At 42.0% G+C, this 12,180-nt stretch overlaps 1 protein-coding gene across 6 annotated transcripts in view; it reads right to left on the reverse strand.

Moving 5' to 3' along the window:
- TACC2 (transforming acidic coiled-coil containing protein 2) overlaps window positions 1-12,180 on the reverse strand; it is an 80,337-nt gene that overhangs the window by 15,402 nt on the left and 52,755 nt on the right. For 3 of the 6 annotated variants that reach the window (XM_042817807.1, XM_042817805.1, XM_042817803.1), the window contains 6 exons: window positions 11,630-11,690; window positions 10,478-10,679; window positions 6,570-6,631; window positions 5,628-5,743; window positions 4,683-4,854; window positions 3,309-3,449 (listed from right to left, as the gene is read on the reverse strand). In XM_042817807.1, the coding sequence (XP_042673741.1) occupies window positions 3,309-3,449; window positions 4,683-4,854; window positions 5,628-5,743; window positions 6,570-6,631; window positions 10,478-10,679; window positions 11,630-11,690 (754 nt within the window). Of the gene's footprint in view, window positions 1-2,341; window positions 2,432-3,308; window positions 3,450-4,682; window positions 4,855-5,627; window positions 5,744-6,569; window positions 6,632-10,477; window positions 10,680-11,629; window positions 11,691-12,180 lie in introns of all 6 variants that reach the window. The other 3 variants (XM_042817808.1, XM_042817806.1, XM_042817804.1) reach the window with 3 other exon arrangements.

A 12,180-nucleotide genomic window follows, 5' to 3' on the forward strand; every position in this document is an offset into this window, starting at 1 on the left:
ATTTCCCCCCAAATAACTACCATAAAAGCTCTTGGAACTGAACCAGCTCACAGAAACACTGGTGTCTACTAGCCCAACCAGCGTTGTCCTGACTCTGGAAGCAGGGCGTGCAAACCCAAGCTGGGTTGGCTGGCTTCTTTCTTTGGCAGGAGCATAACCAACCCTCTGTCAGTCTCCAGCACTGGTCTTATTGGTTTTATCTAAGAGCCAGTTTTATAAACTGATGGCCCATTTCCTATCTGTTATTTTCTGCCTTCAAATATTCCTATCACCTGAAAACAAATAGCCCAATAGCATGACAGTATCACCTCAAGTAATATTTTGCCTATGCTTTAAATTCAGTGCCTAACTGCCAAGAAAGCAAGCAGTTAATTGGGGTAATAATAAGCATAGGGATTTATAAGTCACTGAACCTCACACAGAAAGCTTAGAGCCCGCAGGGGAATTACTACGAGATGTAGGTCACTGTGATCTTAGTGCAAATATTTGAGAGCCCAATGCACTTCCCCTGCACTTCCCAGCACCTTGCACAGAAACCAGATATCTGATCAGACAGAGAGTAAATGCATATTGATTAACCAGCTGTGGTGATCTCACTTCAAGAAGGTTAGAGTGGAAGAAAAGTGAGGCCCTGCAGTGAAAATGATACATCACTTTTAGCACACTGTTTAGGGGAATATATGTATTTAGCCTTGCTGAAAATTAGTATGAGTGCTGGCAAAAGGTAAGCTAAGTGCATATCAAACGATCTTGTCTTGTAACTAATTGATGTGTGCACACAGGTCGATGGAAGCATAACAAGCCTAATTTATGCCTGCAACTTTATAGAAAAATGGTGATAGGACATGGTAATGTGGAAAGCTTGTGCTTGTTATCACACCTGTAATGGTTCAGCAAATGCTAACCTTAGTTATAAAACACGAAGGGAAGAACTGTGGGCAGCCAACCAGAAGGGAATCCTGCCAGATAGTGCCCGAATTTAAGTCACTGCAGTCATCTGGTGGATCCTATTATAGTTAATCCAGGCCACCAGTCACTGCAGGTCACAAGGGTTGCCACCACAGGCTAATTTAATATCAGCAATCTCCCACCTAAACAGTAAAGTTATCCAGGGACAAAAGGCCTTCCCAGCCTAGCATGGCGCCCATGTTGTTCAGCCAAGAATGCTCCTGTGGCTGGACAGAGACAGGACCTTGTGAATGTCCAGATGCTTCCAATTCTGTGCCAGAGGGTGGAGTTTTATTTATTTTTCCCTCCTCATCTCTGCTTGTCATTTTTGCTATCTTTGTTATGAAGATTAAATTCACATGAAGCCTGTCCCCCATTTCTAAGTTCCAAGGAGTTCATAAATTTCACCAAGAAACTACACCTTGTCATCAGCTCAAATGTTGTTATGATGCAATGTACTCTAATATTAAGATGATGCAGGACTAAGCCAAAAGCTTCCTGACTTATTAATGGCCACTGTAACATAAGAAAGGTCACTGGAGAAGGATGTGCCAGAGCACATGCCCCTCGTTTGGAATAAAATGACTCATTGCAGCAGGATGCTGCCATTCCGTCAGCATCCTCCTCAGCTGACAGCAGCTCCCAAGAAAGCCATTAACATTTTTGGCTTGACTTTTTTGTTCAAAGCACCACAAAGGACAACACAAATTAGCTGCACAACTGTCTAATCACCAAACAGTGCATCACAGCAAGCTTTTCCATCCTGCAGTAAAGCCAGTAAGGACCGCACGTGTCTCTAAAGCCATGCAATGCATCACTCCGAGGAGGCAGTAGGCAGTGTGCTTGAGAAAAGACAATTAAAGGAAAGCTTTAGATCTTCAGGAGTGAAGCCCCACTGTGTTAGGGAGCCCCTTTCCCTCGGTAGCTCTACAGCCCTTGCAGGTCTGCTGCAGTCCCTTTCTTCTGAAGCCTGATGGTAGGGTTGACTGAACTTCTCACTTGTGTACTTGGGTGTCTGTTTCAAGCCGTAGGGACCAACAGCCAAAATCTACAGCATTCTTATAAGGAGTAGGTTTGATATTGTTTTGCTACCAAATATTTTAGGACAAACCTTGGGGTAAACATTAAAGAAAGCCATCTGGTTGCAGAATTCTTTCTCCTGTGATAAGCGTATGCCTGTTTCTTGCCTACAAACTTATGTTAATCTTTCCATTGGTGGACAGCATTTCTGTGTGCAGTGCTGCTTTCAGCATGCTCTTCTGTGCCACACTCTGGTGCTTGTTTTAGTTTTCCACTGCACTCTGAGCGCCTTAGTCACCTTGTTAAAGAAAAAGCAGCACTGTTTCTTAGTCTCTGTGCACACTCACACACATGGCAGGCACAAAACAGATACCTCGGCATCTAAGGAGCGGAAAGAAGACAGGGTAATCTGCCTGGCTAACTTCAGGGCTTCTATCCTCATTGCAGCAAACTCTAACTCCTCCTGTTAAGTGTTTGGTCATCAGTAATCCACAGAAAAAAATGTTTTAAGAGCACAGCAAAAATCTTGAACGCGTGAAAAAACTGAATGTTCTTGATTGCAATTGATGTGCAATTCTGGCAATTCCTGGGTGACAAACATCCCGTATTACCTTTGTTTTGAGCTTTGGTGCAAAATGTCACTTTGTGGGTAGTTCTGAGGTGGCAATTTTTATTAGAAAGTAAGTTTGGATAAAGTGCTTGTATAAAAAAAAAAAAATGTTTTCTGCAGTTGAAGCCGTTTTTCCAGGCTTCTCTGCTTCCATTCTCATTTTATGTGAACTTATGCCAGCTGCCACCCCCAATTCAACCTTTGCTGCTTTGAAGTTTCACTGTGAATATTCTGGAAAATAGGTCCTGACACACAGAACTGCTCTGCAGATGGATTTGCTTTTCCTAGAAGAAGCCACACCAAATTGTGCATCAGATGGATTATTAGAGTAAATCCTAATTTCCATTTCAGCAGAATTAGGATCTTCATCTCCAAAAACGGACCTACAGATACAGACCTACTAAGGTCAGGTGTCAGGGTCACACTCCACACATGGAGTCCTGTGTTCAAGCCTTATATGGTTAGGGCTTTATAGGACTAGAGTTGTCTTTATAAAGACTTCAAAATGTATGCATCAGAGCTACTGGATAGAGGAAACTGTTAAGGAACTTTAAGTTCAATTTTATGTATTGCATAAATTAAATTAAAATATTTCTCTTCCTTAGTTTCATTGCTTTCTTTCTTTCCCACCCTCCAATCCAAGCCATTTCCCACCCCTTTCACTCAAGGTAAAACATTCTCCACAGAGCATAGACAAAGGAAAAGAGAAATTTATATTTCTGCTACAAACCTGAAGTTTCTGAGCAAATACTGGGGGGTTCTTTTCAGCTAAGTCAGGATCTAGATACTCAGGTTGATCACATATTGATGTTTTCTTAGATATCCTGTTGAGAAGAGCATCAGCAGAGACAAAGGAGTCTTCAGGAGATGTCTGAAGGATAAGAAGAGCGTAGAATAATCAACAGAGATTGCCCAAGCAATTTAAGCTAAAAGCAACGTGTCTGCAAATCCCTGATTTCTCATAATTTCATTCTTCATAGAAAAATCCTTTGGAATACACAGCTCATAGCTATAACAGACAAACATCAAGAATAATTATTCCCAATTTATAAACTGAGTAAATTTTTTAAGACTAATATGAAGTTAGCGGCATTAAGACCTCTAAAATCATGGCTCCCAAGCCATGGATCACAGCACACTCTCAATACATCTACTAACATGTGCCTTGTTCAAACAATAGCTTTTGTTCTGTTCTGATATCTCTGATATCTCTGATAAAAGCTTTGAAGATGACCAAAACTGAGGGGGAAAACGAGCAAGACTCTTCTTCCAAATCTTGTGCTGCTCATTGGAGATAAACCAAGATGTGTTCACAATTGTAACATGCTCAGGATAAATACATGACATGAAGCTGGACAGAAGTACAATGAGAAAAATAGACTTCAGGCACTTGAGCACCCGCAATGCATTGAAAACTTAGCTTGAAAACTCATCAAGCTAATTCCTTGCAAGATGGTATCAACAGCATCATTAAAGATTATAAATGAAGCACAGTATTAAGGTGAGCTTAAAGGAACCTTCATGTATTTGAGAACCAATGATCTGAAGTCAGTAAGCACTGCAGGCCTGAAGTACGAAAGGGCTCACTCAATACCAGAGAAGCCACTGAAAAAAAGTGATGCCACTGGAAGCTGGGCTGAGTTCTGATGATCAGAAAAGTGGTTTTTATATTATCAGCATCAGATGACAACAACAGAGTTAAAAGTTCTTAAGAAAACCTGAACATGCACCTCTTTTTACCAACAGAAATTTGAAATCTTACACCACACACAGCAGAGCAAACCACGGTCCTACGTTTTTATAGAAAACCTAATTTATGACTAAAATACCGCCACAAAAATTGAGTTGAAGTGTAAACAACTCCATGTAAGGAAAAAGCACTTCAAAATGTCGGCTTGGAATAAGTGATCACAAGAGCATTTTAAAGTACAGTAAAATTCTTCTGAATTCCATCAAACTTCCATTTGGGTCCTACCACATGCTGCTACTAAGAGTACGAGGCCAAGTTCTTGCTCTGCTTGTGAGATCCACCTGTTCTGAGTTTTATAAGATGTGAATTTTCTACAACAAAATGGTTCCCAAACTTTTAACATAAATTACTTACTATTTCAATAGTCTCTGGGGTTGTTCCTAGTGTCATGGGCTCTAAGTCCTTCTGTTTGGACTTGTCTGGTGACTGTAAGTGTGCCTCTTGGCTGGCAGCAAGGACTCGAGAAGCTGGATGTTGTATTTTCATTCCAGAGGATTGCTGGGCTTCAGGGTCTTCAAAACTTGACCTGAGAAAGGATTGTATGCACACTTTCAGGGTGGAGCACAAGACCTTCATCGTTCTGCTTCTGGTAACACCAAAGTATGTCCTCTTCATTATTTCCACGTGTATAAATATAAACACTGCTTCAGCTCATCTTTCTATCATTCTATCTCATAACACTTCGCAGTATCCTTTCAAAGCTGCACGCTGGAGTCATCTAAATAAGCCCAGTTCCATCAGAAAGGTTAAGAACATTCCTCAAATATTTCTCACTTGCCTTTTACCCCTTTCTCACCATGACCTACATCTCTCCCAGCAAACAAATGTTCCTAAGAAGAACAGATGTCCTTAAAGAGCAAAATTTTTGGAAAGTAAACACAACCCACACACGCTGTTCTTATGAACAAGACTCACTTTCTAGAAAATATAGCTAGGAAAGGCCAAATGAGAAGTTGCAATTAAATAGTTTCTAGATTGACATGAAAACGACCTCAGTATCCGAGAATAAAAACCTAAGCAGGAAGCCACAGCCTTGTGAAACTGCTGCCACTATGACTGACTCCATTCAGTAAGAACATAAAGGAGAAATACATGTGCTTATTCCTTCCCATTGCACAACTTCTGTACCTTTGCCCTCTGTTCTCTGTCATAAGTGTACGCAGATGGGAATCTATTTATAAACAAACAACCCTGCAACAGAGAAGCAGAAAAGAGGAATAACTGCCTGCCTGCGTGTTGGGACGGCAACCTATTTCCCTGGCATCCCTTTCCACTGCTGCTTGCCTTGCAGTGACATACCCTGAGCATGGCGTGGTGGAATCAGACAGTCTGACCGGAGGCGATTTGACTGGGCTCTCTTGCTGTGCATCAAACATTAGGTACAAAGATTGTTTCTTCGGGGTGCTATCATCCTGCTGGCAACAGGAAGAGAAAGACTCATTAAGCAATTCAGCTGTTCTCCATTGAAGCTAATTCACTGCCTTAAGTGACCGAATGACTTGGCAAACAGCTAACAATACAGGACTGTAATCCTCCCTGTGCTAAGTGATACTGATAAAAAATGATCCCTTGCAGGAAGAAATCGATGAAGAACATAACCTAAGTGGTTCACTCTTTGTAATGGTTCTTTCTCTCCTTCTTTGGGGTTAATCAGATTTCTGGTCCTGTCAGGCTGGAGGCATCTGTTGACTGAAAGTTACCACAATATTCATTGAACACAACGTTACTCACATTAGTTTATGCACTTGACATAAACCCCTGGCTTTTCTAAGTCCCCACTGGATGTGGTCAAGCTACCAAATCCATGAATTGAATGGAAAGACAAACAGCTGATGACAATGTACAGTGCTGCATTCCATACTTGACATTCATTCTGTATTCTCCCAGGATTCTCTCCATCTTCTTTAAAGTTCTGCTCTCCATTTCTTAAAATAGTTCAGTAGCTGGTGTAGACAGCTCTGTGTTCTACACTGCTGGAACTACTGAGTTCCTTTTAGTCTCCAGAAAGAACTGCTATGATCCTAGCTTAAAATAAAATAAAATGGAACAAGCTCTACAGGATATAGGACAACACAGCACATGCAATTTACCCCAGTTATGCCAATTTAAAAGAAACTGGATTTGCAAATCTGCTGGAGGCACTTCATAATTAATTTAAGGGGTAGTGAGGTTGATGGCATTATCAGGACAGTGCATTACAACAGGGGAATGCGAATGAATGAAAATGGGGTGAGAACTTACAGGCACAGAGGAGCCTATTTTCTCCATATATTCTATTTCATATGAGTTGCCATATTCCAATTCTGCAACAGAAACAAAAAAATAGCCATTAGATAGATGCCATCACATGATTTTTACATAAGTAGATGAGATACGTTCTCATTTACAAGGCCTGCTTCCACTCTGAATACTTTCCTATGATATATTAAAAATAGAATATACAGAGAGAAAGCAGAAGATGTACTTCCATTGATTTTCAGCAGTGAACCTGTGACACATTTCAAGCAAACGTATTTGCCAGAAAAAAGTCTGCTTTATCAGCTTACCCAGCATTCTGCCTCAGCACCCAGAATATTAACACAGTTCCAGAGCACCTTCAGAGCAGGTAACTTTCCTCTATCTTATCACAGAAAACACACTTTTCAATTATTGTTAATGTTGATACCATGTGCCTTTAAGATATGCAAAAAGGTGTAGCAAGCTGTTATGAAATGAAACGATACATTTCCTAATGTGTATCACATAGTTCAAAATTAAGAACAACAACTGTGGTATCACTTGAGATAAGAAAGATGCATCAAATACCTGCACACTCACTGAACAGGGCTGAGCCCACAGCCCAGCTTGTTTGGCTGCTGTCACATTTAATCATGGAGGAAAAATCCAAGGTGGGAAGCTTGGTTTACAAAGAGCCCTAAATCTAGACCTTAAAAAAACATGCAAATCTTTGCTGCTGCTCTACTTCTCATCTCCTAATTAGACTGCTGGGAATAACCAGATTTCTTTCCAATCCATCATCTTCCAGGGGTGAGATGAGAGAGGAGGACTGATAAGACACAGCCAGATGGAATCACAGAATCATAATCATAGAATCCTAGAATGGTCTGGGTTGAAAAGAACCACAGTGATCATCTGGTTCAACCCCCTGCTGTGTGCAGGTCACCAACCAGCAGCCCAGGCTGCCCAGAGCCACATCCAGCCTGGCCTTGAATGCCTGCAGGGATGGGACATCCACAGCCTCCTTGGGCAACCTGTTCCAGTGCCTCACCACCCTCTGGGGGAAAAACTTCCTCCTAATATCCAACCTAAACCTCCCCTGTCTCAGTTTAAAACCATTCCCCTTGTCCTATCACCGTCCACCCATGTAAACAGCCATTACCTCTACAGGAAAGGAGAGCATATCTTCCTGGACCCAAGCAAAAACAAAGATTTTGTCCAGTTACACCATAACTTAAAAATTAAAACCATAATTATTTGCCCAAATTCCATATTTTACCCTGTTGCCATGAGCCTAACCCAATAAACCACGTACCACATTTCCATTATAAACAGGTCCTAGTGAATGCATTTGCATTGAGATAAAAGCATGTACAAAAGTTCCTATAGATTTGGGCAGCTTTTGAAAAGCAGGGCTTGTATCAGGAAGATGAAAGCCATCATTAGAACATTTATGCTTTACAAGCAAAACCAACCCTAAAAACAATCTCTTACATTCTTAGATATTTTTTTTTTAAGTAAAAAGCATCAGAGAGAACAAGAAGTGCAATTCCACAACCTATGTATTTTGCAAAACAACCACAAACTCACAGAAAATGACATTTGGGAGATATTAATACTAAAATACCTAAGAGAATGCTATGATAGGCTCCTGGCTGGTTTAAATTCCTGGCACCATGTGTTTTAATGGTAATAAGAAGCCAGGTGAGGCAGACAACCTCCAGGTATCAGACACGAATTTCTTCTTAGAGAAAGCAAAGCCAAAACTGAAACAAGGAGCTGATAACAACCTGCTGGACATCGCACTGCAGGAGAAATGAAGAAACGTTTCATTTGCTTCCTAGAGCCCAGCAAGGAGCAGCACAGTACTTGTGGGGCAGTTTCACAGCCCAACCAACCCCAAGGGAGCCCAGAAGCAGACTGTGCAGCATCGCTGTGCCACCGCCATCCTCTGCTGCTATGGGGGGCTGTCAGCCTGCAGCTGCCTCCAGCCTCAGCCTGCTTCTGGGATAGCACACAATTTTGCTGATTAAGGAAGCAGGATGCAGATGGAAGCACCTCAACAAGGAACAAAAGGAAGAACATGGCTTGCTAAACGCGGTGTAGCTTCGTCTCATTAGACTCACAGTTAGATAGCATCTCCTCTCCCAGGTATCACCTCTAAGATACCATCTCCCCTCCAGAATCTCACGCTCCAGTTATCTCCATGCATTCAAAATCTACCAATGCCCAGGATATCATACGAGGTAAGATAATTATCTTTTACAAATGCATATGGCAGACTTACTAAGCGATGCTCTTCAACTCCTCCTACAAATAGCTGCACGGTTACATCACAGCTTTCTGCTAATAATTACTGCTTATTTCTGGTCTGTGAAATGGCCAAAAAAAAAAAAAAAGGCAGCAGCTATAAGCAGAGTGCAACAGACGAGTGCTGGATGTGCGGGCTCACTCTGTGGTTGGGCTGTATTGGGACAAAAGCAGTGTTAGGTTACAGGGTAACAGTCACACCACTGTCTGGGAGGGGTGAAAGAGAAACAGCGCTGAGAAACAGCCCTGAAACTGCTCTAACATTCCTCAGAGCAGCAGTAGTAAGCCTGCCAAGGGAAGAAAATGATTATTTTTAAGAGATCTGAAAAGCGGAAGCGTTGTTGATTATAATTAGCATGTAATCTGAAACTCCAACTGTACCATGCAGCACACGAGATGAGACAATTAGCATTTAATTAGGAGCTTTGCACACTTTCTTCTTCCACTTTGATAGCTCAAGTGATTGCTTTACAGTCTCTCGCTATCCTTTTGTTCCATTTCCTTTCATACAACCTCCATTTTCCAATATTTGGGAGGTTATTATTAAAAAAATACTCCTTGGCTTTCTCTTTCTCACTTGATCATAAAATCAAATGTATTAATCCAGACTGACATCCTTATCTGAACAGCAGACTCAACAGATTTCCATGAAATCCAGGCTGTGCAAATACATAAGCACGTGTGTATGAACATGTGCAGCCCCACCACAAGCAGCTTTATCATTCATGCCTTTTAATATCAAACACATTTGACCTAAAAGCTTAGCAGTTCTTAATCAAGCAAAAACTCTTCAAATGGTATAGAACAGCTTTAGTGTTAGCTTGGGACTCAGGTTAAAAGGTTAGGAAAAATAAGGAAATCTGATTGAGAGGAAAAAGTTGAAGCCAAGGTAAACTCATGCATTCCTCCCACCCTCAAAGCTGAAAATCTGCCCTCTGAGCAGATGTTGCAGAGCAGTGCTTCCTCTGCTAACCCCAGCGAAGGCCACACACAGATTTCCAAGTGGCTAAATTCTCTCTTCCACATTTCACAGACCTGGAATGACAACCCTCAATCACAGAAGCCTCCAGCTTTGTCTCACAATTGCTTATAGTAAGGTACCAGAAAAAAGATCTTAGGCTGACACTTCAGGTGATTTGACTTGGCACCTGAATAACTATCTTCCCCAAAGGATATCCTGGGTATTTCTGTGCATATAGAAACCTGGATCCCAGCAGCCTGAAGGGAGGAGTAAGTTAAGGGCCCTAATGTACAAACTTTGAGCAGAGTTGTAACCACATTTTCTCCCATTCACATTATAGACACAGGCTTGGGCAAAATCCTTGCTGCAGATCTAAGAGCACTGACAGAGAGCAGCTCAGCCCTGTGAAGACACAGGCAGCACCCAAAGCACACGGCAACTCTATAATCAATAATAAAAGGAAAGCAAAAGTCAGTGCTCCGACGGGCTCTTTCATTTAAGCTGCCCCTCTACCCTCACTTGAAAACTCAAGATGTGATTACTGGGCCATTTATTCAGCCCCCCATAACTGCCAAGCTCCTCAACCTGATCCAAAGAGCATCACTGTAGAGTTCCCCAAAATAACACCAGCTGGATGCAGACAGCCCAGTATACAGCATACCCTCTGTAGGAGAGCTGAACTTGGTCTCATTGACAAATGTGGACAGATCAGAGGGCTGTGGGTAATCCTGCTTGTCCGTGCTCAGGTCCACAGTCATGCAGGTCCATTTCTGGCTGGTCACTGCCAGTTTCTCCTCATCTGTTGCATGAACCACTGCAGATATGACAGGAGGCGTTTCTGGGGTAGGCAGCGGGGTGGGATCCTGTAGAAAACAGGGCTGATTAATCCTGTTATCTTTCATCAAGAAGTTGTATGGTCAGCTCTGAATTCCTCCACCTGACTGCAGTCATCCTTTTAATTCCACGCTCTTCACTGCAGCCCTGTCTAAAATGCTTACCGAAAAATAAAGTGCTGCATTTAGAACTGCCCTAGCAACAAGCCTTCCTCCTGTTACTGAGCTCTTTGATGGCAAACACTCACATTGCAAAGCTGCCTTGATAACAAGGCAGAAAGAAAATCTGGAGCCGTTTAAACCCTTTAAACACTTGACAGAAGTTGCACCCACTGTCAGGACTGAAGACTTAGAGGAGCAAAGCTGACTTTTTAGGCTTCCCTTGCAGGAGCAAGTCTGTGTAGGACTGTGAGGTCACAAACCCTTTCTGCACTTCTATGCCATCGACCTGCATCAATGGAAGGCAAGATGGGGGAGAAGAAGGCAGGCAGCAGTGTGGAAGGAGCAGTGCTGCATCAAAGCAATTGGGCCCTTACACACAGAGAGCTTCTGTTACCTCCCTTCTAAGGGAACCACCTGCTGGCTGTTTACAGCAAGGAATAGAGCCTTCCAAGCACGCGCTCCTGCTAGACCAGCCCTCTTGTTTTACTTCTGTTTTCCTTCTCAGCCCAGTGTGTCTAGCTTCTTACTTCTGAATACAAAAACTGCAAGGTGGATGCTTGGCTTAATTTTTCTTTTAATGTATGCCGCTCCAAAGCATACTTGATAATAGCCTAATTGGGATTCCCAGAGCAATATATACTGCATAGATGCCAAAAGCTTAATACCTCATGATTACAGCCCCACACATTCTACTTGGACACCAGTATGCTTACATTCTTTACCAAAGTTCTTCTGTTATTAAATGTACAACTGTAAATCAAAATGTCTCTTCTTCACCCCTGCAAGAATATATGTATCACAACGGTGCAGTACTTTACCTGAGAAGGAGGATCAGATAGTGGAGATCTTTTTGGTGATTTTTTCACCCTAAATGTATCACTAAAAACAAAGTTAAGACAGTTAGCATGGTAATAGCAGAAAGAAATGGCTCATTTCACACTTAGCGAGAGACAGCTACAGAAAGTGCATTCTCTGTAAGCCCTTCTGCTTTTAAATCCCATCCATTAGGCAGCAGCACCACAGAGAAACATGCTGGAGGTACATACTTTTGTCATGCATTTGGAACAGACCTTGATACCCAAAAAGCTGAGAAAAGCAGGATTGCCATATTTCTAAATTCACAGAAAAAATGTGGGGTTTTTTTCCAGCTAACTACTGACAGAATGTTATTTACAGAACAGAGTTGCTGCTCCACTGCAATTCAAATCTCTGCTCCAGCACAGACATCTTCAGTGGCCTTAAGCAAATTATTTAACTTCTGTCTGCTCCAGTTTCCCATCTGAAAATAAAGCCCTAAACATATCTTTACAGGAATGACCTGGGAATTAAACCTGACAGACTCAGTCAGTAAGCTCCAATCACCCCACAT

This window comes from Centrocercus urophasianus, unplaced genomic scaffold, assembly GCF_019232065.1.
Source record: "Centrocercus urophasianus isolate 14NV4802_14NV808 unplaced genomic scaffold, USGS_Curo_1.0 seq_17, whole genome shotgun sequence".
In the NCBI taxonomy this organism is placed as follows: Eukaryota; Metazoa; Chordata; class Aves; order Galliformes; family Phasianidae; genus Centrocercus; species Centrocercus urophasianus.